A 26,738-nucleotide genomic window follows, 5' to 3' on the forward strand; every position below is an offset into this window, starting at 1 on the left:
TTTTAAATATGTATCGATGTCGAAGTGAGGGGTGGATTACAAAAGGAGATCGCACAAAAAGGTTAAACAAAGCGATGTCCTCTAAAAATGAAATTGCACATTTTCAGTGGATGAGACACTCTCCGAGGCACCCACCGCGCGGAACCGTGGGACCCAACAAAGGCAGAAACATACTTCAAATCGATTTGAGATTGAAGGCACGTGTACTTTTTCCTGAATAGAACTACCAAGCAGCTTGGAGAGTACTCGCAAAGTAGCTTAAGCACTCAAGCAAGCACTCCAACAAAACGTTTGATAAGAAACGGCTCCCTTGGCATGCAATTGGCAATCACCGAACTGTCATATTCAACATACACCTCCCGGAGACACCCAAAATGTCACATATGTCCAAACTGAACAAATGAGCACTTTTCTGGGAGTCCGAACTGCTTGTAAGTTTGATTCTGGAGCTTAAAATTTGTAATTCTGCTTCGTTTAAGAGATGTTCACTGTGATTGCATGTGCGGAAATGAAATAAAGCAACGAACGCTGACGTCTCTGGCCGTTTATAAGCATTGCAATGTACCCAGCGATTGGTAGCTATTATGTAGACGCACTCTATAATATGAGTTCTGAAAGTGGGGGGAAAAAAAGATTTATCATGAAAAAATCGTTGCGGCCTGTTCCATGTCAAGGCATGGTTAAGCAGGCCAAAAAACATGGCGGCTTCAGACTCCAGTGAGGTTACCCAGGATACGCCTTAAGATACCAGAGAGAGTGATGACTGAGGATGTGCCTGAAAATGGATATAATTGTATATGGCTGTTGATTATCTTCTTAAAGGCGCTGTCACACCTTGACGATTTAGCCAGCAATGGCGACGTATAAAAATGTATGTAAAACGTTGGCGTATGCTGAAGTTTTGAGGTTTTCTTTTTTAAGTTTTGGTCGTATTCATAACGTGTTGGTCGTATGCATAACATATTAGTAACGGGCACAGAACGTGTCATTGTCTTATAGATAACTTATACCAACGAATGCTTAGCCTGTTATCGGCGTTCACAACCTATGCCCAACGATAGTTGAACTTAGGCATAGCGCGCTGCACGTATCGCCGACGAACTCGTGGCGTTCTCTGTTAAAAACCTGCCGCACGCAGATTTAAATCATAACTGCCTGAAAATTGGAAGTGTCAACATCGCAGTCACATCTTGACGATTTAGCCAGCGTATGCTGACCTATGAAAAATGTGTCTAAAACGCTGGCACACGTCGAATACGGTATCGGTAAGTTGTGTATACGTTAGGAGCACGCTGAAAAACAATGAAGTACGCTGTCATATTCCGTGGTACGTCTAGTCGGCCTACGTCGTGAAATTTCAAGCATGCTGAAAATTTTACGACGTACTCGACATATGGCTCACAAGTTCCGCATACGCTTGCATAAGTTCTCGGCACGCTCCGCGATCGTTGACACACGTCGGACACACGTTACTTGTAAGTTACTCATAAGTCGAAACACGTCGAGGTAATGTTTCGCATACCCGAAACTTAATTTTTAACCTATGAGTAACGTACTTTGAACCTATGAGTAGCGTGCTTTGAATCTATGTGTAGCGTATCTCAAACGCACATTGTCGTATGTAGACAAATTTGATTGACGTCTTCCGGACGACCACAGAACTTACTGAACGTGTTTCTAACTTACATCTACCGTATAATGGCGTATTGGCAGCGATTAGGGGAATTGGTATACACAAATGGGCTTCACAAAAGGAACCCATCAGTGTTCCAGACTCCATGTTGAGTAGATGTCAATGTCAGTAGTATCAGAAGTAGTAGTATTACGTGAGCGTGTCAGTAGTAGTAGTAGTAGGTGAGCGTAATGGGGAGGGTGTGGGTGATGATGGATCCTCGTTTCTTCCACGAATAGGAGACGACTTTTCCCCATTGTTCGATGTTCTTTTCGGCTAATTTTTTTTTTCTCATTCCCACGATGAACTATTTTTTTGTTTCAGTTTTTAAAGTATTCAAAACGACTTGGACAAATCCATAATGGACTAGTAATGAACACAGAACGCTTCGATAACTTATAGATAAGTTATACCAACGATTGATTAGCGTGTTTTGGGCGTCCACAACCTATGCCCAACGATAGTCTAACGTATGCATAGCGTGGCAGCGTATCGTGGACGATTACATGAGGTTTTCTATTCATCGGTTGCAACTTCACTTTTAATAAAGGCGTGTCACTCGCCTATTGTTTTTGGACGCTGGTGCTCGGCAATTGAAATCGTTTCCATTGAACGAGTTAAATCGCTTCCACAGCACTGCAGTCACGGCACCAACAGCAGCAGGCTCAGTGCCAGCCTCATGCCAGGCTAAAGCGGATCCCTGTAGAAGGTGTACTGCTTGGTTATCCTTGGACTCACTCTGGCTAGCAGCTCGTCGAACATCGCTGGGGGCATTCGCAGGAAGTTGATGAAGGATGCATGGTCCTCGTTCCGGAGTTCCACCATGAGCTGGTCATATATGCCGTAATGGCGTCGCCTCCCGATCCATCGTCTGACCCAGTTCCTTCTCCTCCATTCACGTCTTCTTCTCCCGGCTCTATTGGCACGAAACTGGTACAGTGTCAACTCGATGAGGTCATGTTGATGTTGGAGGACAGGTAGGTGTTGTCGTCTCAGCCTTGCCGTATCCTCCATCTCTCGGAATGACATGGACATGCACTCACCACGAAGTCTAAAAAAAAGACGGGTTCCTCCTGTGAAGCCCCTTTTTATATACCAAGTCCCCTAATCGCTGCCAATACGCCATTATACGGTATCTGTAAGTTCAAAACGCGTTTAGTAAGTTTTATGGTCGTCCTGAAGACGTCAAATACGTCCACATATGTATTTGTGCGTAGGACATGCTTTACAAATAATTCCCAAGCACGTTACTCATAGCTTATAAATAAGTCACGGGTACCCTAAACATTACGTTGACGTCTTTCGACGTATGAGGAACTTTCAAGTAATGTGTTGCGAAATGTGAACAACGTTCGTGTAACGTGCTTACAAAACGTTACTCGTAGGTTAGAAATAAGTTTTGGGTACGCTAAACATTACCTCGACGTGTTTCTACTGATGAGTAACTTACAAGTAACGCGTGTCGACGTGTGTCAACGATCGCATAACGTGCCTACAACTTATGGCCAGCGTAGCAGAACGTGTGAGTCATACGCCGGCATACGTCGTAAAATTTCAAGCATGCAAAAATTTGAGGACAACCCAAAAGTACAACGTTTAAAGCCAGCGTACTACAACGTATGGTAGTGTTTTTCAGCGTGCTCTTAATGTATACAAAACATACCTAAAGCGTATTCGACGTGTGCCAGCGTTTTAGACAAATTTTTCATAAATCGGCATATGCTGGCTAAATCGTCAAGGTGTGACAGCGGCTTAAGGGGTGTTTTAATTAACCCAAAACATCCAATTTTCACTTGTGCACTCCCTTGGAGTTTTCTTTGTTTGCTTGCAAAGTTTCAGGCTACTAGGTTTCATGGGTTTGGAGTTATGGAGGAGACACACTGACTGACACACACACATACATACACACATACACACGTCCACACATACACACATACACATACACACATACACACAAACACACACACACACACTGACATTTATTGCTATAGATTAATTAAATTTTAATAACATGACCACATTGCAAAGTCATAATTTACAACAACAACTTATTTATATGTGTGGTCTGACCGGGATTCGAATCGTAAACCTACAGAACTGCAAATAAGAGTATTTAACCACTCAACCATCCAATCGGAACGATATTTGTTTTCTTCTGTTCTCCTGGTCTCAAGTTGATTGAACCTACAAATTGACAACTCACAGGTAATGCTCCACTTCATCATCCTTACCATCTTCCTCAACTTCATCCTCCACCTCGACCTCACATCCTGAACAAATTATTCATAATTTCTGCCCAAACTGTCACCAACCCGCATTTGGCAAGCGTGGCAAGTGCATCAATACTCCCAACATGAGTTGAGGGAAAGCTTTCGTCTTGTAAACAGGCTGATGATTATGATGACTCACGGAAGAGCCTGCATACAAGAGAAGTGGGGATGCAAAGAGAGGATGCTCAGGATAGAGGGATGTGGAGAGGGAAAACTCATGCAGCTGACCACACAATAATGTGGAATTAATTGGGGCCTGAGAGTAGTAGTAGTAGTAGTAGTAGTAGTAGTAGTAGTAGTAGTAGTAGTGGCCGACAAAGTGTAGTTATATAAATATTTATCTTAATTTTCGTGATGGCACAAAACAATCCTTTATTATCGGTAATTGTATGATAAGGACATGAATGTTGGCTGTAAGCTGTGCACTGCACATGGATATTTTTGTTGCTCTTCAATGGGGATGGCACAGTGCTAGTCTCTGGTTAAGGCCTGATGATTGTCATGCTGTTCATTTGAACTTTGTCCTGCACTATTCCCCTGCTGAGAACATGCATTGTATTGAGGTATTAAAGGCAGACCCCCTTTCCCCTTTTGCATTTCCCCTCCACCCCCACACCCCTACCTCCACACATACCCCCACTATTCTTGATAGCCAGTGCAGACAGTAATGCCAGGACAGGTGATGAGGATCACCACAGGAGCTCCAATTCCATCAGGTGCTGATGCTGTCATTCAGGTTGAAGACACGGAGTTGCTTAAGGAGTCAGAAAACGTAAGTTTTGACAAGGATTGACTGCTGGCTGCACAGTCCCCTGATGCAAGATGTCTGTCATCCTCCCCGCTGCAATGCAGTGGCGGGGTTCATAATTGGTCTGAAATAATTTAGTCATTCTTTAGCCCCAGGGCTCAACCCCTAACAAAGGACTTAGTTGGCCATGTGAGTCTGCCAAACATGGCTCAGGAATAAATTGTTTTTCCAAAGGTAATTAAATGTTAATACAACTTATTCTTAAATAATATGCATGACCCAGGTGCAGGGATGTTTTCAAGTTTGACTTGTGGTTTTGCTGGATTCAATTTGCATTCATTATTATTGCTTGTTCTTAAATCCACAGGGAACAGAGGAATTGGAAGTAAGAATTCTCAATCAAGCCAGACCCGGGCAAGATATCAGGTTATCCACAGCGTGCACTGGAATGTGGCCTGATTTCATTGCAATGTTTTGTTTTTAATGTAGAGTGTTTAACGGTTGGACAAAGACCACAGATACTCAAAAATGGTCGTGGGGTTTTGGCCACCTGGCAGGCGAACATGCTTGGGATTTGAAGCCCTGAGCACCTGTTTGGCTCGATTCGATGGGCACAGTTGCTAATCCTCCATGCGAAAGAACTGTGCACTGGGCATTGCCATCTGATTTGGCCATCAATTTGGAAAGCATTCGTTGACGTCTTTCCACCCCCACAGGGCCTCAATGACTCAAGCGAAAGATGAGTTTTTAGCAGCAATGACTGGAATTAAATGATTCATCAGAGAATATCTTCAAAGCATTCTATTTGCACCGTTTTTGTTTGTCTGTTTCACATTTCCCACTGCAGCACGTTATTTAAAGCCCAAGAAAAGAATAGTTTCTTCTTAAAAAAAACAAGTGTAGATGTGCATGAACTTAATTACTTCCGAACTTGGTTTCACAAAGAAGGCAGCTTTCTATAATTATTAAGTAAATGTGAAACTATTTTTGCTAACTTGCGTGCAATCAAAGATCGTCGGTGGTGGTTACTCGACAAATTTGAGAACTTCATGGTTTTTATGGCAAATATGAACGTGAAATACGGCACCAAATTTCAGCCTTTTTTCACCGCACATACAAAATTGACAAAAATGTTCCTCATGATATCAGTTGGACGACGCGTGGAATCCGAGCTGGGACTTGCTGTGCTCGTAATAATTGCCAGCCTTTATTTAAGTAAGTGACCTTTTTTTTAACAATATAACCATTTACATATTCCTTTACGGATAAATTGGCAGCATATTTTGCTGTTTTTTCTTTACTACAAAACTATCACAACACATATACATATTACTGTGATAGTTTCATCCCTCAACGAGGTTTTTATAATCCACTGGTTATCCACTGTTGCCTTTAACCACTTGGCACCTTTTATGTACTGGTGAGGAGGAGGAGGAGATTGGGACCATACTCTGTGAAGAGAGTTGGTGCTGCTTAAGCAGTCTCCTTGGCTATTGGGCACAATCCTGGATGGGTCGCCACTCCGACGCAGTATATCAGCATGCCGGCACTCATTTTGCCGACCTCAGAAGGATGAAAGGCCGAGTTAACCCCACCTGGTATTAATTCAACAGCTGAGCGGGGTTTGAACTCAGGACCCTAGGATTCAAAGCCCATCATACAACACAACAACAAGCATTTTAAGGCCATTTTCCCTGCTAAAGCGGGAGTTAGCCTTCAAAGCCCACCATCCGAACAATTAAGCCAACACCAGGCACTGGTGAGGAGGACAAAGTATAAACCCAGATAGATGATACTGGTGGACCAGTCTCCTGATTGGGTGATGTGAGACTGTTGGAGATTAACTCCCAGGATGCCTGAGCAGAGGCATTCTGCGCACATGCAGCTGTTTCACGGCGCAAAGCCGTTAAGGAAATAAATAATTTACCTGTGTGCCAGAACTCTGCGCACTCGTACGGTTTGATTGAGAATTTGGTTACGCCGGAGGATGATTCTGTGGTTCAAAACCCACAGTGTGACTGCCTTTAAAATGAAACTGTTATAACGATTTGAAAAAGGGATGGAGAACACAACAATAAATCGATGTAGAGAAAGTAAAAGCCGATTGACACAAACACGCTTAGATGAGAAAAAGATGGAGGAAATGGTTGTGTGCCTGAAAACTTAAAAAAAAGTTGATTTGGTGGGGCCTGATGGACATGGGTCCTGGGCCCAATGACAATGCCCATAGTGGCTTCAACCTTTCCTGCATGACTCTCAGAGCCGAAGTGATAGCTCACGCCGACCCCTGACTTTCCTCCAAGACTTGTGAACCTTGTGCATCTTCCTGCCTCTGCCAAGCCTTCTCGGCTCTCGGAGCTAAGCCAGGGTCAACACTCTCTGTCGCTGTAGGTTTCTGCTGCACTATTATCTAATACGTCAGTTCTTACCATTCTAACTGGCAGCGTTTCTCCTCCTTCCTTTCACTCACCAGCCTAAACATAGTGTCCATAGCACTCACTCAATTTGGACTTGGTGCACTCTCACCACACACACACACACACACACACACACACACACACACACACACACACACACACACACACACACACACACACACACACACACACACACACACACACACACTACTGAGAGGAGCCTCCACACAGGAATCCTTTGCCTCGCAAATTTTCTCTGTACCATGCATGTGTGGCCACATCCTGGCAAAGACTGCTTGCTCCTCTAAATGGTCAAGCATCTCCACCATGTCATCATACCCGGTGCTGTCAGCCACCTCCTGGGATGGCAAGGCCCAATCCACATCATCATCCCCCACAACTGCCAGGCACACAGCCATTTCATACTCATTTCATTCTAACTCTTGGGTGAGGATTAAACATTCCACACCCCCCCCATACTTTCATCTCACACTCTCCTCCATGGTGTCTATTTACTATTTTAAAGGTGATTCTTCACCATTGAGAGATCGGGCCAAAAACGATATAGTACTGTATAGCGTGATATTTCAAAAACTTATTGGGCCAAATATGTTCTCGTGGATCAGGTATTATGTGGCGGAGGTACGCGCTCTTCCGAGTGCCCTTCTAGTTTGAAATGTGGTGAGCCTTGCTAATACTTGATAATGTAATTCAGCTTGATAATTTCTGGTGAAATCCCCATTATTCCAAATTGCATTGTTCCTGAAAATATTCTGCCTGCCCACTTTCTCCCCTTCCCTCACCCCACCTCCTCCTCCCAATTATACGATTTTTATTTTTCTCCATTATTTGGTGCTCTGCAGTATGAACATGTTTTGCATTGGGCTTCAGGTGCATTGGGCAAGATATTAGGCGTGGAGAATGCGTTCTATCACGGGGCTCACAGCTGGGCCCAGCTGAAGTGGGACTGCTTGCCACTCTTGGGGCTGCACATGTTGAGGTCCACCGGCTGCCTGTCGTGGCGGTAATGTCTACCGGAAATGAGGTAATTCTGGGTGTTGGGATTTGTTAATGGTTTTACAAGAAAGTTTGTAAGGTAAGGGTGGTGGAGAGTGGGAAGGTTTCAGGGTGGGGGGGGTGAGGGGGGAGTGGCGGGATCAGGTGGGGTGAGATATTAAACCAGGAAAGAATTTGCCATAACACATTCCTCCTTCTTAAAGCCCATTACAGTATTTCTTTCTTTTCCTGTGAGGGTAATCATCGTTCTCAAAATCGCTTTACCAAGTCACTCGTGAGCTGTTTACTGTGGGTGGGCAGAGTGCAGGTTATTTTAATGCATTTCTTGTCGATACTTTTTCAACGTATTTATATTCTGGACTGAATATAATTTTTTGGGAAACTACAGTACTCTTGATGTAGCTTTCAAAAAAAAATCATCATTTTATTGCCTTATGGCTTCATCATTTTGTGAGCATTTAGTGCATTTGCAGAACTGACTTAAAACGGTCATCAAGCAACTCGTGACATCCTTTGGTTCCGCAAGAGTATTCTATGATGATCTTGAATTTGATTGTGTGGATGGTGAATAATATAATTAGCTACATTTTTTGATTGGTTAATGGCCATTTATTTTTGAATTTCTGTCATGGGATGTTATTTTCGAACTTGAGCCGTGAGGCATCATTCAAAATCAGTTCAGATTCAAAACTGAAAGCATCACCAACTCGTACAGCTGCCCAGCAGGCAATAATCAAGTCTGATGTTTCGACTACTTAGTGGTCTTCATTTTCTGCTGAAGGAGCACATTGATTATTTTTGAATCCACAGCACTCTTTGTCTCATAAGACGTCAATAGACAAGAGTGCTTATGGGGATATGGTCATCAACTCCACAATTGATTCATGTTTGATTTTGAAATCAAACTTCCATAGCTGTCTTGAAAGTTGGTCAGTGATATGGTGGAATTTATGACGTCACGTTTACTCCTAAAGATTTAATTTTTATTTCCTTCTATTGAACTGTTCTAGCTTATTTTGTGATGACAATTTCTCACTGAAAATAAGCCCAATGTAAACTGCTGCACACCATTCTTCATTTCAACAACCAAGAGAACTCGCTCACTGCATTTTACCAACTGATCATAAGAGAGAGAGGGAGAGAGAGAGAGAAGTGAAGTGATCTTATTCAAAATGGAACCATAAGAATGAAGTCAAAATGAACAAGCATGTTAAATGACAAAATACATCATTGTGCCCTTTTCTGGGAAAAAAAATAAAAATCTGCATATACCTCTATCCTGACCGATTACATAGTCGTTTTGATATTCCAGGCCATTCTGATGAGAAATAACTTGGGGCATAAAAATGTCACGAAATATTGAAGTGTAATATTTTTGTCTACATCATATGACTGGGAATTTAATGCAAATCGTGACATGGCATTTACATATAACATTACATGTTGAAGACACCAGTTCAGCTAAGTGAAAAGCAAGTATTCTAAAAACTTACCTATTTATGCCGTGCAGTGTTGAGATGCTTTCATTCCAGGTGTTGGCTTAAGGTGACTTGCTTAAGGTCTTGAGTTTCAGCCCCTGCATTGTGCTTTAAATACTACCAGGTGGGTTGACTCAGCCTGTCATCCTTCCAAGGTCGGCAAAATGAGTATCAGCTTACTGGAAATAGGGTGGCACTGCATCAGCGGCACAGTCATGCTCCCAACAATGATGCAACCAGCAGCCACAGGCTGCATATGAAATAATAATAGTAATTATAATAATAACAATAATAATTATTAATATGATGCTTTTGATTACTGTATCGTTATTTCATTTGCCGACAGATGCTGTGTTGACCTGAGTATGAGTAGCTTCCACTTCCTGAAGTGCTTTTAATTACCAGTATAGCAAGCCTCCACATGGCCTCATAGCTTTCTGTGTGGGTCCTCTGCTTCGAGCCTCACTGCGTGGGGTCGTGGGTCACTAATATATGATCACGATCACCACAATTCATTGAGTGGGGCCTTGGCTCTACCGTTAACTGCGCAGGGCCTCAGCTCCATGATTCACTGCACGGGGACTCGGCTTCCCGATTATCAGCGAGTTGTCTGGTTCTATGATTCACTGAGTAGGGTTTCGGCTCCACGGTTTGATATGTGAAGTCTCGGCTCCACAGTTCACTGTGCAGGCCCTCGGCTCCGCAGTTCACTGTGCAGGCTCTCAGCAGCACAGTTCACTGTGCAGGGCGTCAGATCCGTGGTTCTCTGCATAGGGCCTTGGCTCTGCGATTCCCTGTGCGGGACTTCATCTCTGAACACTGCGTGGAACTTTGGCTCTGCAGCTAGCTGTGTGGAGCCTCGGCCACGTGACTCTGTGTGGAGTCTCGGCCCCATTACTCTCTGTGTGGAGCTTCAACCCCGTGACTCACTGGGTGAAGCTTTGGCCCCGTGACTCACTGGTGGAGCCTCGACCTGTGCCTCGTTGGGTGGAGCCTCGACCCCGTGACTCGCTGGGTGGATCCTCAGCCCCGTGACTCGCTGGGTGGATCCTTGGCCCCGTGACTTGCTGAGTGGATCCTTGGCCCCGTGACTCGCTGGGTGGAGCCTCGACCCTGTGACTCGGGTGGAGCCTCGACCCCGTGACTCGCTGGGTAGAGCCTCAGCCCCATGACTCGCTGGGTGGCACCTCGACCCTGTGCCTCATTGGGTGGAGCCTCAACCCCATGAATCGCTGGGTGGAGCCTTGGTCCCGTGACTCGCTGGGTGGAGCCTCAGCCCCGTGACTCGCTGGGTGGAGCCTCAGCCCCGTGACTCGCTGGGTGGATCCTCAGCCCCGTGACTCGCTGGGTGGAGCCTCGACCCCATGACTCGCTGGGTGGATCCTCAGCCCCGTGACTCGCTGGGTGGAGCCTCGACCCCATGACTCGCTGAGTTGATCCTCGGCCCCATGACTCGCTGGGTGGAGCCTCGGCCCTATTCCTCGTTGGGTGAAGCCTCGACCCCGTGACTCGTTTGGTGGAGCCTCGACCCTGTGACTCGCTGGGTGGAGCCTCAGACCCGTGACTCGTTGGGTGGAGCCTCGGCCCTGTGACTCGCTGGGTGGAGCCTCGACCCCGTGCCTCGTTGGGTGGAGCCTCGACCCCGTGACTCGCTGGGTGGAGCCTCGGCCCCATGACTCGCTGGGTGGAGCCTCGACCCCATGACTCGCTGGGTGGAATATCGGCCCTGTGCCTCGTTGGGTGAAGCCTCGACCCCGTGACTCGTTTGGTGGATCCTCGACCCCGTGACTCGCTGGGTGGAGCCTCGGCCCTGTGACTCATTGGGTGGAGCCTCGGCCCCGTGACTCGTTGGGTGGAGCCTCGACCCCGTGACTCACTGTGTGGGGCTTCAGCCTTGTAACTCTGCGTGGCGCCTCAGCTCTGCAGCTCGCTGCTCAGGTCTATAACTCTGGGTTCGCTGAACATAACACTGATCATGAGCCCAGCATAAAGATCCTTCATTGTTGCACAGCATCATTTTGATACTTGATTTATGTCATAGATCTCTCGATGGTGATTGACAAAGTTGGTGTGAATCCATATCGTAATCTATGTAGAAATATGTTTTTTATGGATAATATAACACAATGATAGAAGGTAACTTGGTGAAATTCAAAATTTCTGCCACCTTCAGTCAAGTCAGGCCTGGTCATGAGGTTAATGCAACTCTTAGGCCAAAAGGCCAAATGAGGCCAAAAACTTGTGCCAAAGTGGCAATAATTAGGGCTGTTAAAAAAGCAGTCGAAGTAGAATCATCTAACATGCTTGTGAAGCTCCATTTGATTAGACTCCAACAGATATAATAAAAAAAAAATCGATTCTAATGCTTTCTCATTCCACTTCATTTTTCTGTTCAGGATTTTGGAAAATGAATGCAGAATTACTTTACCTTTTTTCTTTTAATGTGGAGATAAATACTGTATAATAACACACACAAAAATCACAAATATATGATCACGATTCATGTGTATGTATAATCACGATCCATGTATGTGTGCATGCCTGCCGCTATTGGGCGTCATCTGCACTTGAGAGTCTAAATCTGAATGGAGCCTTTTCTAATCTCGAAGCACCCGTCTTCACCCCAGCAAGAAACCACAACTCATGGACCAAGCCGTGTCCTTATCCGTGTTGCGTTTCCCCCCTCCACTTCCGGGGGTTCGCCCGATCCCATTTGGGGACATCCTCGCTCGCCCAGACATGGAACGCCGCTGCCACTGGTCACCATCTCCACACGTGGTCCCACCGAAGCTCGGTCCCATCCGTCCACGACGGGAGGGAATCGCACGACAGGGTTTATTACCTCAATGTATAATAGGGAGGGAGTCGGCTGAAGGAGTCGACAAAGCACACCAAGCTGCACGGCTAAGCCGCGTCCCAAATGCCTCAGCCTCACCAAAGCTGCTATAATCAGTGCGGTCCTCGACCGCACTGAAACTCTATCCCACCTTCAATGGGATAGAGTTGATAAATCCATCCAGGCTGCATGGCCAGGCCGCATCCCAAACACATGTCGATCAGCGCAACACCGTGCGCCATGTGCGGAGCTCTCGGCCTCATTGAAGCTACCGCAGCTGCAGGCCTTGGCTGCATCATAAATGCATGTTATTTGGTGTGTGTGTGTGTGTGTGTGTGTGTGTGTGTGTGTGTGTGTGTGTGTGTGTGTGTGTGTGTGTGTGTGTGTGTGTGTGTGTGTGTGTGTGTGTGTGTGTGTGTTAGTTATATATCCACTGCTGCCTTTCGCTTGTATTAACAGGAAATGGTCAGAACTCGACACTTCTCATCTATAGATATTTATTGTATTCTTACGTTTCTTCAAGTCCGATTTGCATTCAGGAACACAACGATTATAGTTCACCATTTTGAAATTGCCACTTTCATTTAAATGCCGAAAAATAAGTTTAAAAGACTACTTGACTTGCCAATTTTATGCAGGTTAAAAGTGCCCCACTTCGTAGAAGTGAGTCGCTGAAAAAGTACACAGCGCCTGCACGAAAGGCCTCGTTAGCATTCATACATCATTTCAAAAGTTCCGCATTGTGGCTGAAAAAAACCGAGTTGAAAAATTATCAGAATGATTGCTTGAAATGTGCAAAACTTAGCATTCATAATGGACTTACTGCATGTTCCTGTACACATTATTGATGGGTACAAGAACATTATCAATCGCTACAACAAGTGATGTCATCTTGCTGCTTTCCCAGTTGTTGGATTCTGAGGAGCCACTCCAGCCAGGCATGATTCATGACAGCAACCGTCCGACATTGGTAGCGGCTATCCGAGAGCACGGCTTTCTGACACTCGATCTGGGCATCGTGCGTGATCAGTAAGTGTCGGATTGATTATTATTCTTCAACCGACTTACATTCACTTCCTCACACATTTTTCAGATATTTATCATCATTGCAGTAAGGCAGTTTTTATTTGATAGTTGGCTTGTTAGGACTAAATCGGTAATTGCCTGTTTTTTTTATTGGATTAACAAAAAGTGCGTTATGCATGCATTTTGAGTGTCCTCTTGCTTGACTGAATACAACATGATGATTTTATTACACCATTCACTAACCTTTTCGAGCTCACTTTAGGCCTGTCCGTTATGAAGCACAGTGCTTGTGATGCTAGAATCCCAGGTTACAATCCCATATACCGTATTTTTTTGCCGTACAAGTCGATACTTTTTCCTTGAAAGTCCGGGCCTTGATTTGTACTCAGGTTCAACTTATGTTTGTTTTAAGACATTGAATCGCATCTATGAAAAAAAAAATGCAAAGTGTGATATTTTCTGAAATAAATTCTTCAATTGTAATTTTAATACACACGACAGCAAATTTCCACAATTTTGTGTATGTCTTCCTCGAAAATGCAACGTTTAGCAAAATAACGTAAAGGAGACAAGATATTCCCATTAGCATGGTGTTATAATTGGGTGGGGGCTTATGCTTGCAAAGTTATTGAAAACACCTCACCACCACAAAACTGCCACGTTGTTAAAAACATCTCACCTCCACGTAACCTTCATATTATGAAGAACATATCGCGTGTGGGTTGCAATTTTAGGGAGTGGGTATGGACAGAGACAGGCAAAGGCGATAGGTTGGGGGGAGACAGTGGGCTAGGTCCGAGCCCACCTTCGGAGCGGCCGGCACCACCGCACTCCCTCCATAAACCTCACGGAACGAGACCAGAAGCCAGCCAGCTTCACCTGCCGGCCTGTTGTGCAGAATCGGCTGTTCTGCATTGCCTTGCCTTGCCATGCCTTGTTTACCTGCCTCTGCCATAACCCCATGCCTGCCAGCCCTATTTGCATAGCCCCCTGTGTCAGCATTCATCACCATGTGTGCCAGGATCGCCAATGTTTTGCAAAGACTGCCCTGCAGGCAGCTACACCACAGGGACTGCATTGAGCAGCCCGTGCACCGTGTTTTGCATCTTCCATCCATCCATCCATCCATCCATCCAGTTCATTTGTGTTTTGCATCTTCCATCCAGTTCATTTCAGGGAGGAGCCAGAAACTGCATTGGGCAGCCTGGCTGCCTCTTCAAATGGCCTGTGGGATGGCATATGGCATACCGGGTTGGGTGAGTTGTCTCCAGCAGCTGATAACTGAAAGAAAAAAAAAGAGGAGGTTCAGTGGAAAAAAAAAAAGAGGGACCTTGTGATCAGGCCCTGAAGACGTCTGACCTTCAGCTGCGGAGCACTCACCCTCACAAAACTGTTGACATTGCTATGCCTTCTTTCCCACAGATGCCAGGTCCTGGGCCATCTTTAGTGTAAATAGATAAGTTAAAAATTGTAAATAAGTTTAACCCACCTGCATGTTTGTTGTAGCGCCGGCAATTTTAGTTAAGTCGTCCATATGAGTCTGTGTGAGTTTGTTAGTTAGTTACGCAGCGCATTCGGGTATTTATTTTTGGGACATGTATTTTAAAAAAAAAATGTCACTCAGGGATCCATAGGTAAAATGTACTCGGGGAGAACTTACACATACTGGTCAGACGAAAATTTGACGACTCGGGAAGAGTCTGTAAAAAGGGGAGGGGGTAGTGTTGCGAATCTGGAAGCTATGATCACACTCAACATTCAGGTCCTTTAGCTCAGTTATCTCGGTAATTATGTGTTTTATAGATAGCTCCCCTTCCCTTGTTTAATGGGTAAATCAATGTAAGTGAGCTGTAATTTATTTTATTAGTTAGGAGTTTTATCACGATGCACCAGAGAACAACAACTCCCACCCCGGGAGTCAGAAATATAAACAAGAATGACGGTTGGGACGATGCACCAGAGAACAACTCCCGCCCCAAGATTCTCCGCAGGCTGAGGAGGGGGAGGGGGAGCGCGCCGGAACGCATAAAAGGAGAGGAAGGAAACCAAAGAAAGGAGAGCAGGAGGAGAATGGAAAGGAGGAAGCAAGCGAGAGAGGAGCCAGCCAGCGAGAAGCAATGAAGGAGCACCCACCTTTCTGGAGCGTTCATCGGTGGGAGCGCTCATCTCCGAAGGCCTGGACTGGTCCTGTTATTGCCGACTGGAACGTCTTCTTCCTCTCCTCCTACTGAGGATTGAGCTCGAGAGGGACCATCCGCCTCCGGAGCTGGAAGGGTCACGTGTTGTCGCTACATAGAACGGAGTCGAGGTTTTGGTGGACGAGACGGGCGCCGACCGAGTCAGCCTGAAGACCGCACAAGGCGGACAGGTCCAAGATAGGCCCTGGCCTTCAGCTCACCTGTCCCTCCGAGCTGAAGGTCCTAATAAAGGCATTCACCACCACTTGATTTGTGTGTGTGTGTGTGTGTGTGTGTGTGTGTGTGTGTGTGTGTGTGTGTGTGTGTGTGTGTGTGTGTGTGTGTGTGTGTGTGTGTGTGTGTGTGTGTGTGTGTGTGTGTGTGTGTGTGTGTGTCCGTGGGCCCGTCTTCTAAGTAATAAACTATTAAGTGCTTTTGCCTGTACATACGTGCATTGCCTGGTATTCGGTTTAGCTCTGCCCTTACGTGCTTCCCTCATTCCCCACCTATTGCATTATAAATAAATCCCGATTGTTAAATGTTTCAGTTTGTTCGCATCCCTTCTTTCATTGACTGAGCATGTCGCGTGCTGGGGGAGATTAGCAAGGCCATTGTGCCGCCGTAAGGGGACATCTGGACCGACGGTTCTTGGCAATTAAACCGCTCAGAATCGCACACGGAACAAGCGCGTTAAGCGGCTTGTTTTCGTACGAGTTCTTTCGAGGGTGTGAAGACTCGGTAGATCACCACGTGGTCTCTAGGTATTTTGAAGATTGGGCAAATAACCCTGTACCACGTGGTGGAATTATTGATGCTTCACGCTCCAAAACATAGGACCCGTATTCTCCGGAGTTTTCCAGAGAAGTACAATCTAAGTTCCGGACGATCGGTCGAGCCGACTTGCAGCTCCGTCTTGCGGTCGTGCTCGCGGCCGACGTCCGGCCCCGCAACAATATATATATGAGATGTGTTCAAAAAGTATCCAACCTTAATTTTTCATACGTAAACAAATGAAGCTAAGGAGATGTGGTTTGGTGCACATATGTAGGCGATCCTAATCTGTATGCGTGAATATTTTCCCGCCTGCAGAAGCTGTCAGTCGCCGACAGACCGCCGATGAGTGATGAAGTGTAAGTGAGCGCCGTCAGATTTTCGTTTTTGACAAAATGATGGAAAAACTTGAACAACGCTACTGCATAAAATTTTGTGTAAAGCTTGGCGATTCTCAAGTGGAAACGATCCGCAAGATTCAACAGGCCTTCCGGAACAAAGCAATGGGCACCACACAGGTAAAAGAGTGGTACAACTGCTTCAAAGATGGTCGCACATCAGTGGAAAGTGAAGAACGTTCTGGGAGGCCCTCAACATCCCGAAATGAGATCGTCATTGACCAAGTGAGGACCCTGCTGATGCAGGATCGTCGAATCACGATCAGAGAACTTGCAGACGAGGCGGGCGTCAGCATTGGATCCGTTCATTCCATTGTGACTGAGGATTTGGGCTTAAGGAGAATCTCAGCGAAGTTCGTGCCAAAGCTGCTAACGATCGAGCAGATCGTTAGCATATTGGAGGACTTGGAAATCTGCTAACATCACTGCCCTGCATAAAAAAGGTGCAAAAACAGATCCCTGTAACTATAGACCAATCAGCCTTCTCCCAATCATCAGCAAGGTTATGGAATCCATCATCGCTTCAGACATGAAATCCTTCCTCTTCTCCAATGGCTTGATTTCCAATCATCAATTTGGTTTCAGACCAGGTCACTCTACCCTAGATATGCTGCTACTGCTCTCCCATCAATGGATGGAGGTCCTCAATGCCAGACAGGAAATCCGAGCCGTATCCCTGGACATATCACGTGCTTTTGACACAGTCTGGCACCCTGCCCTACTCACCAAACTCTCTTCCCATGGTATTCAAGGCCATCTCCACTCATGGCTCGCAGACTTCCTCTCCTGTCGCAGTCAACGTGTGGCCCTAAATGGAGTTCTTTCATCCCCTCTTCCTGTGCAGGCTGGAGTTCCTCAAGGTAGCGTTCTGGGCCCTGTTCTTTTCTGGTTTTCATCAATGATCTCTCGGACTCTCTGGAAAATCCTCTATTTCTCTTTGCCGATGACTCAACCCTCTGCCGTACCATCTGTCATCCCTCAGACCGGCAAGCAGCAGCTTCTTCGCTCACTGCAGATCTGGATAAAATCACAAACTGGTCCAACACGTGGAACATGTCTTTCAATCCAGACAAATCTCACACTCTCACTATGTCTCTTCGAAAGGACCGTTTACAAAACCCCCCCATCCACTTTCTTAACAATCCTCTGGAAGAAGTCTTTTCTTTCAAGCTTCTGGGTCTCACTATCTGCCATGACCTTTCCTGGGAAAGTCACATTTCCAACCTTGCCTCAAAAGCCAGTCGCCGACTGGGAATCCTCCATCGTGCAAAGTCCTTCCTCGGCCCTCTTGAGCTCCTGACCACTTACAAAGCTTTTGTCCATAGCCTGATGGAGTACTGCTCTCCCCTCTGGGCTGGTGCTCCTGCCTCCCACCTTTCTCGACTTCACGCTGTCGAAACCAGGGCTTTTAAGATCATTGGCATCTCCCGCAATGAAGCTGAGTCTTTGGGCCTCTCACTCAATCACCGCAGGTTGGTCGGTGGTCTTTCTGTCTTCTACCGACTCCTCTCCAGCCTTGCCCCCGCTGCTCTCTCTGCGATTTGTCCCAACCACATTTCCACAGGGCGCTCAAGGTCCGCCAACAACCCCCTTCTGGTAAAACTACCAAAATCACGAATCACTGCTCATCTTCACTCTTTCATTCCTCTTTTTCCCGCCTTTGGAATAAACTTCCTCACTCTATTCTTTCCCATTCTTCCCTTCAGGCTTTCAAAACAGCTGTTCACCACCACCTCTTATCTTCCCCCATCCAAATCCTCGATCTTTTCTACCCCCGATAATCCACCCAAGCCCACTTCCTTCAATTCTCCTGCTTTCCTTCCTGAAAGTCCCTTTAATGTCCATCTTCCCTCGCCATGTTCCCCGTTCCTTCCCCATCCCTCTCCCTTCCACAGTTCACCTGTGTCTGTTCCCCAATGTTTTGTCCCTTCCTCTCCCGCCCCTCTTGTCTCATGCCTCCTTGCTGTGAGTTGTGTGTTAGCTCTCATACGAGCCTCGACCAAGGTATAAAAAAAAAAAAAAAAAAAAAAAAAAAAGAAGCAACTCCGTTTGGAAATCACACAGGACATGCTGGAGACTGTGAACAGCGGTCCCAACTTCTTCAACACAGTGATCACTGGCGATGAGACCACAGTGATCCGTCACTTTGTCAAAAACGAAAATCCGACGACGCTCACTTACACTTCATCACTCATCGGCGGTCTGTCGGCAACTGACAGCTTCTGTAGGCGGGAAAATATTCATGCATACGGATTAGGATCGCCTACATACGTGCACCAAACCACGCCTCCCTAGCTGCATTTGTTTACGCACGAAAAATTAAGGTTGGATCCTTTTTGAACACACCTCGTATAGTATTATTATTATTTATTATTGCTTGACTGAATAATATATACATATATATATATATATATATATATATATATATATATATATATATATATATATATATATATATATATATATATATATATATATATATATATATTGAGAAAGCTATCTTTAGGATGTGGATGGTAGCCATTTCCACACACTTTGGATGTAGAAAATAAGTAAACTGGTGGAACAAGTTAATGGGGTGTGAATACAACATAAGCATGATGAACCAAATGGCATCCTATGTTTAGGTTCTATTATTTCCTTGTATTGTTAACAGTGACCTGGTTCATGAAAAGCTTGGGCCAAAATACTTCCCTCGCTGACCTCACAAGATGGTGGGAATAATTGAGGCTGTTTAAAAGTCATAATAGATTGATTGCAATGATTGAATAATTACATTTGAATTTCAGTAAATAACCGATGATGCATGTTTTTGATTCATTGTTGACATATCCTGCAGCCCAGACGAATTGCTGAGGGCCTTTCGAGAGGGACTTACTCGTGCAGATGTCATAGTGTCCTCTGGGGGCGTTTCGATGGGAGAAAAGGTTGGTCCATTTTATTATGCTTCCACAGCTGAAGGCCAGAAACATCATGTTTTCAGGTCGGGTCGTCCATCTCTCTGATATTGTTTTTTTTTTTTGTTACCATGGTAACTTGCGAACCACTGAAGGGATTTCACCAAACATGGCACAAATATGAATTGTAAAATAAAGATGAACTGATTAGATTCGGGGTTCAAAAGGTCGACGTTCGAAGGTCATGTGCCCTTTAATTGAAAATCTTTATTGCCATGATAACATTGAAGAGATTTCAACCAAACTTGGCACAAGCATAGAAGACAGTATTACAAAGATGAACCATTCAATTTTGGGTTAAACGGGTCAAAGGTCAAAGGTCATGCTTCCCATGAAAATCATTTTGCAGACCGTAACTTGAGTTTGAAGCATCTGATGTGGTCTCTCTTCTTCTTTGTCTGTTTTCTCTCTCGTACTCTCTCTTTAATTTAACTTGTGGCATCTGATGTGGTCTCTCTTCTTCTTTGTCTGTTTTCTCTCTCGTACTCTCTCTTTAATTTAACTTGTGACATAACGGTGGGTCAAACCTAACAGTTGATTGACTTCTAACACCAGAAAAGGCATATCCATCAACACATTTGCATGATATTCTGTTTTCTATTTCTTATTCCTCAATTTAAGATGACACTTGTTTAAACTAGAAGGGCACTCGGTAGAGTGCGTAACTCTGCCACGTAATGCCTGATCCACAAGAACATATCGGGCCCAATTAAAACATTTTTGAAATATTAGGCTATATATCGTTTTTGGCCCTATCTCTCAATGGTGAAGAATCACTTTTAAAATTCTGGTCGGCGGATCCGGATCTGTATCGTCACGAAAATATAATCAGTTCGTCCTTGTCACCCACCGAACCTGTCCACAAAATTTCATCTGGATCCGTCCACAACTTTTTGAGATATCCTATACACAAACAGACAGACAGACAGAAAGGGGTGAAAACATAACCTCCTTCATCTTCGGTGGCAGAGGTAATAATTCTGCAATTCAAACACATTTAAAAAATGGAAAACTATAATAGCAAAGCACTGCATTTGATGGTACTTTCTTCTTTTGTAGGATTATCTCAAGCAAGTTTTGACTGTTGATCTACAAGCACAGATTCACTTTGGGCGAGTGTTCATGAAGCCAGGGTATGACCTTCTGCTGCCCTTGTCCAAAAAGATTGTCTGTGAACACAAAATTTTGTTTATTCTTTATCTCAGGTTCAGAGGATTATGTTTATTCTTGTTCATATATCACACAAATAATGACATTAGAAGTGTCGATGTTTATGAACACAAATAAAAACAAATTAGTTGGCAAAGCACAAACTGCCACAGTATTTGGGATTTAAACTCAGGGTCATAGTATCAAGAGTAAAATGTTCAAAATGACTTGGAAATAACCTTGACACATGTACCATTTAATGTTATGTCCTAATCAATCATGATATTGATATTCCAATGCAGCAAAAGTGATAACTTACATTTTGATGACTGTGCAATATTTTTGGCCAACATGTAAGAGCTATGCAAACCATTTTGTGTTTTCTGACATGTAAAAAAAAATTCTTCCTTGAAAGGTTTATAATATTTGTGAAAGATCTAAAAGAAGTAAGCGTGCTGTGCATCTGATTTCCTTCGATGGCAATTGTCCTTGAGGAGGCTGGTGAATGGTGAGAAAGAAGAGACCATTTCGCTTAAATTGTGATTTCCTGGTTTTCAGACTGCCGACAACCTTTGCCACCGTGAACACAAATGGGAAAAAGAAAATGATTTTTGCTCTCCCAGGTGAGAAATGCAGGTTAAATCTTAACGTATTCCCTCACCAATCTCCGTGCAAGCTGACGGGCATTGTAAAGTTTTTTTTTTTGTTTTTTTTCATGTTGCTGTTCTACAGGTAACCCTGTGTCTGCAACTGTGACCTGCAACCTTTTTGTCATCCCGGCACTGCGGAAGATGCAGGGAACGGTGGATCCCAGACCTACTATCCTTAAAGCCAGGGTGAGCGTTTATTCTTACCTTAGTGTCATCAGCAGCTGTTTTGCACGTACTGAAGTGACTTCACAAATGAGGCCTTCATTATTTTACTTATTCACATGCAGCCTGTGGCTGTTTGGCTGTATAATTTTCTGGAGGTGCGGCTGTGCCGCTGATGCAATGTTCCCAGTTTGCAGTAAGCTTGTACTGTACTCATTTTGCCAACCTCAGAAGGACAGACTGAGTCAACCCACCTGGTGTTATTTAACGGCTAGACGGGGGCTTGAACTCAAGATCCTAGTATCTTAAGCCGGCCACCTTAACCGTTAAGTCAACACCAACCTTAGGCCTTCATTAAATGTAAAGCAGTGAGATCGTCAAATAAATCTTAAAGGGCATGTGTCATGGAATAGCTCACTTTTTTAGCATCGATTTGGATCACCTTGTGAATATTTTTTCAATGGAGTAATGTTGTTTTTAAGTTTTAATTCATGAAAAAAATTATTTTGGAATTTTACCATGGCAATAGTTTTTCCAAAGTTTACTGAAAACATGCCAAACTAGACGGGCACTCGGTAGAGCGCATACCTCCACCACATAATGCCTGATCCACGATAACATATCGGGCCCATTATATTTTTGAAACATCATGCTATACAGTACTATCTCGTTTTTGGCCCTATCTCTCAATGGTGAACAATCACTTAAAAATTAAATAATTCTCGTATCTAGATCCAGATTCGGATCTTCACCAAAATCGAATCAATTTGTCTTTGCAACACATCCACCAAGACACCGGAACCTTCCCTTTTGATTTCCTTTATATTTCTACCTCGGCCACCTAAGGTGGGCAGATGCTATGTTTTCACCCCTGTCTATTTGTTTGCCTGTCTGTGAACAGGATATCACAAAAAGTTGTGGACGGATTGTGACTAAATTTGATGGTCAGGTTTGATGTGTAACAATAACGAAATGAAAACATTTTGGTGAAGATCCAGATCCGGATCCAAGAATATTAAAAATGATTCTTTACCGTTGAGAGATATGGCCAAAAATGATATAGAGGAGTTTTTGCAATACATCCAATATATGTTCAATAAAAGTTGGACTTGTAATGAAAATACGGACAGCAGGGAATTTTTCCTCATAAGAATTAATGTAATTAGGGGGTTTGCATTTACAACACCAAGTTTACGTCCTATGCAACACCAGTGAAAAAGCCTGGCAATCAAAAATACGTATGAAACACACAAAACATAGGAAAACTAGAAGGGCACTCGGTAGAGCACATACCTCCACCACGTAATGCCTGATCCATGAGAACATATTGGGCTCAATACATTTTTGAGATATCGTGCTATACAGTATATCGTTTTGGCCCCGTCTCTCAACGGTGAAGAATCACTTTTAAAATTAAATTAATCTCGTATCCAGATCCGCATTCGGATCTTCACCAAAATCGAATCCATTCTTCCTTGCACCCTCCCAACTTGTCCACCAAGTTTCATCTGAATCCGTCCACAATTTTTGAGATATCGTGCTATATGTTGTTTTTTTAGCCCTATCTCTTAATGGTGAAGAATCGCTTCAAAAATTGTATTGGTCGGATCCAGATCCGGATCTTCACCAAAATCTAATCAGTTCGTCCTTGTCGCACACACAACCTGCCAACAAAATTTCATCCGGATCCATCCCCAACTTTTTGATATATCCTGGACACAGACAGGCAGACAGACGGAAAGGGGTGAAAACTTAACCTCCTTCACCTTCAGTGGCAGAGGTAACAATGGCTGTCCTATAATGACAGATGGTGAGTACAAGAACACTATGATGCTCTGAAGACATGATGAAGCTATCAACATTCACTAATTATGAACCGATGAAAGAGACAAATATCGTTGGGATATGGGATCTTTTAGTGATAACTCTGCAATAGCAATTCCACCTCCTACCATTGAAGTAAAAGCAGCCACTCATTCTGCTGCAGACTTAAGCTCGAAGTAATGTAAATGACTGGTGATTTCATGACTCTACACACAGATATTGTCGCGTCCAAGTTCCCGTTAACAGGGTCGACGAGACGTTACAACAAACAGAACAAACCAAGCGAGTCAAAAGACACAAAAAGGAGAATGGGAATACACAAACTTGTATACAAAAAGGAGAAATAAAATGCAGAACCTAACCCACTGGGTGCCAGAGATCTGCCAGACGCATGACTCATCGCAGTTCACTTTAGAAACGAGGAGTGAAACGAGAGCCGGTGACGATGGTGTCCAGAGACGAAGTCAAACAGCCACGAGCAGGGCCATTGATGAGTCGGCCTTCAACCCGGCCACGTGGTCGTATTTGTCCTTTTCCCCAACGAAGCCTCCTGGTCAGCACTTCTTCCTCCTCTAAATGCTGAGGTCTTTCTTCCCCTCTCGAAAGGCATGGTGGCTCCTTCTCCGCTCCAAGGGCAGGGTGATACCAGCTTGGGTCGATCCCAAAGTTACCATAGACCACAAGAACATCTCCCCCACGAACTCCTCTGTGGACCACTTGCTCAACCTTCTTGCACACGAGCCTCTCTTGGTTTCTCTCTGCTCAATTGATGTCTCCTCTTCCTCCTGGGCAGAGTCCTCCTCTGGGCCGTCCTACCCACTGGGCGACCCCAATAAAAATTAATATATATCTTTTCTTATGGGTTCCACAGCCCACTACACCACCATGGCTGGCACAAACATTCCAAAGAGATTGTAATCAGCCCAGTTGCACACATGACACGTGTTCCTCTGTGATGGGAAGTCCTCACCTAGCCTCACCGACAAATGGGGTTTTGCAGAATACATAATTAATCTGTCTACCCCATCTATAAATTACATATACTGCTGCCTCAGCGTCACGTTTACCAAATAATTTACTCTGACAGATCCCTGTTACAGCCTGAATTTAAAACGGGTTAAATTTAATTTTTTTTTGTCACCGATCTACACAAAACACCCGATGACAAAGTGAAAACATGTTTTTTTCGAAATATTTACAAACTAATTCAAAATGAAAAGCTGAAATATCTTGCGTCAATAAGTATTCAACCCCACCCCCAAGTCAAGACTTTGTAGAAGCACCTTTGGCGGTGATTACAGCTTCGAGTCTTCTTGGGTATGTCTGTATCAGTTTTGCACAACTGGATTTGGGGATTTTCTCCCATTCTTCCTTGCTGATTTGCTCAAGCTCTGTCAAGTTGTATGGGGAGTGTCGGTGAACAGCAATCTTCAAGTCTTTCCACCGATTCTCATTGGGATTCAAGTCTGTGCTTTGGCTGGGCTACTCAAGAACTTCCAGGTTCTTGTTCTGAAGCCATTCCAGGTTTGCTTTGCCTGTATGTTTGGGGTCATTGTCCTGTTGCAACGTAAGTCTTCGCCTCAGTCGAAGGTCTTTTGCACTCTGAAGCAGGTTCTCCTCAAGGATTTGCTATTTGGCTCCATTCATTGTTCCCTCTATCCTAACAAGTCTCCCAGACCCTACCGCAGAAAAGCATCCCCATAACATGATGCTGCCACCACTTTGCTTCACAGTAGGGATGGTATTAGATGGGTTATGAGCTGTGCTCGGTTTCTGCCAGACGTCTCGCTTTGCATTCAGGCCAAAGAGTTCAATTTTTGTCTCATCAGACCACATAATCTTTTGACTCATGCTCTCAGAGTCTTTCCCGTGCCTTTTTGCAAACTCCAGGTGTGCTGTCATGTGCCTTTTTCTCAGGAGTGGCTTCCGTCTGGCCACTCTTCCAGAAAGCCTAGATTTGTGAAGTGCTGCAGAGACTGTTGTCCTTCCAGCAGGTTCTCACATCTCAGCCAAGTAATATAACTCTGTAGTTCTGTCAGAGTGGTCATTGGGTACTTGGACACCACCCTGACCAGGGTCCTTCTTGCCTGGTTATTCAGTTTTGTCAGATGGCCAGCTTTAGGAGGAGTTTTGGTAGTTCAACATTCTTTCCTTTTCACTGTGCTCTTGGGAACTTTCAACACTATTAATTATTAGCTCACCTGGAACATAGTTCCAGGGAGCTGGAGGGATGGTATGTCGTCTGTCCAACAGTCCGTCAGTCCGTCCGTCCGTCCACAAATACTTTCAAATTCTTCTCAGAAACTCCACATGCAATTCTGATGAAACTTGACCACAACCTTCATTACCCATGATGTACCAAAGTTTGTTCATGTCAATAAATATTTTGAGGTCAGAGGGGTCTATGGGGTGTTGCCTCCCAAAATAGGTGTTTGCTTTCTTCTCAGAAACTACACACACAATTTCAATGAGACTTGAGTACAAACTTCATCGCCCATGATGTATGAAAGATTGTTCATGGCATTTAAAAAATCGGGGTCGAAGGGAGTCGACAGAGGGTGGGGGGGGTTGTCCCCCCAAAAGAGGTATTTGCGTTCTTCTCAGAAACTACACACACAATTCCGATGAAGCTTGACCACAATCTTTATCACCCATGATGTACCAAAGTTTGTTCATGGCATTAAGAAGATCCATAGGTATTTACTTTCTTCTCCATCACATAGTTTGTGCGTCATCCATGCCAACTGGTAGTATCCTCTCACTGGTTGTTCCCTGGTTATTTTATCTAGCTGTTACCAGGTGAACTCCCAGGGGTACTGCCCCATGTTTATTTTATATCCTTCCCAAGATCTGTGCCTCCTCACAATTCCATTTATGGACAGTTTGTTGGACTTCATATAATAGTGGAGTTTCTGCTTTGACATGCACTCTCAACTGTGGGACCTTATAACGAAAGGTGTGTTTCTTTCTAAATAATGTCCATTCAATTGAATTAGCCCCAGGTGGACTCCAATCAAGTTGTGGAGACATCTCAGGGATGATTAAAGGAAATTGGATGCAACTGAGCTCAATTTGGAGTGTCATAGCAAAGGAGTTGAATACTTATTGACTCATGACATTTCAGCTTTTAATGTTTAATTCTCTTCTTCTTCTTCTTTCGGCTCGCTCCCGTTAGGGGTCGCCATG

The 26,738-nt window shown here is 44.5% G+C and overlaps 1 protein-coding gene across 6 annotated transcripts in view; it reads left to right on the forward strand.

Annotated features, from left to right (window-relative positions):
• Positions 1-26,738, forward strand: part of LOC147023593 (gephyrin-like) — a 211,656-nt gene that overhangs the window by 170,693 nt on the left and 14,225 nt on the right. For 5 of the 6 annotated variants that reach the window (XM_085889121.1, XM_085889125.1, XM_085889119.1 and 2 more), the window contains 8 exons: positions 4,595-4,714; positions 5,058-5,116; positions 7,999-8,152; positions 13,346-13,467; positions 19,650-19,737; positions 20,827-20,900; positions 21,475-21,539; positions 21,649-21,752. In XM_085889121.1, the coding sequence (XP_085745247.1) occupies positions 4,595-4,714; positions 5,058-5,116; positions 7,999-8,152; positions 13,346-13,467; positions 19,650-19,737; positions 20,827-20,900; positions 21,475-21,539; positions 21,649-21,752 (786 nt within the window). The remainder of the gene's footprint in view (positions 1-4,594; positions 4,715-5,057; positions 5,117-7,998; positions 8,153-13,345; positions 13,468-19,649; positions 19,738-20,826; positions 20,901-21,474; positions 21,540-21,648; positions 21,753-26,738) is intronic. The other variant, XM_085889123.1, reaches the window with a different exon arrangement.

Source organism: Eptatretus burgeri, chromosome 7 (genome assembly GCF_056783735.1).
Source record: "Eptatretus burgeri isolate ZD-2024b chromosome 7, Ebu_testis_v1, whole genome shotgun sequence".
NCBI lineage: Eukaryota > Metazoa > Chordata > Myxini > Myxiniformes > Myxinidae > Eptatretus > Eptatretus burgeri.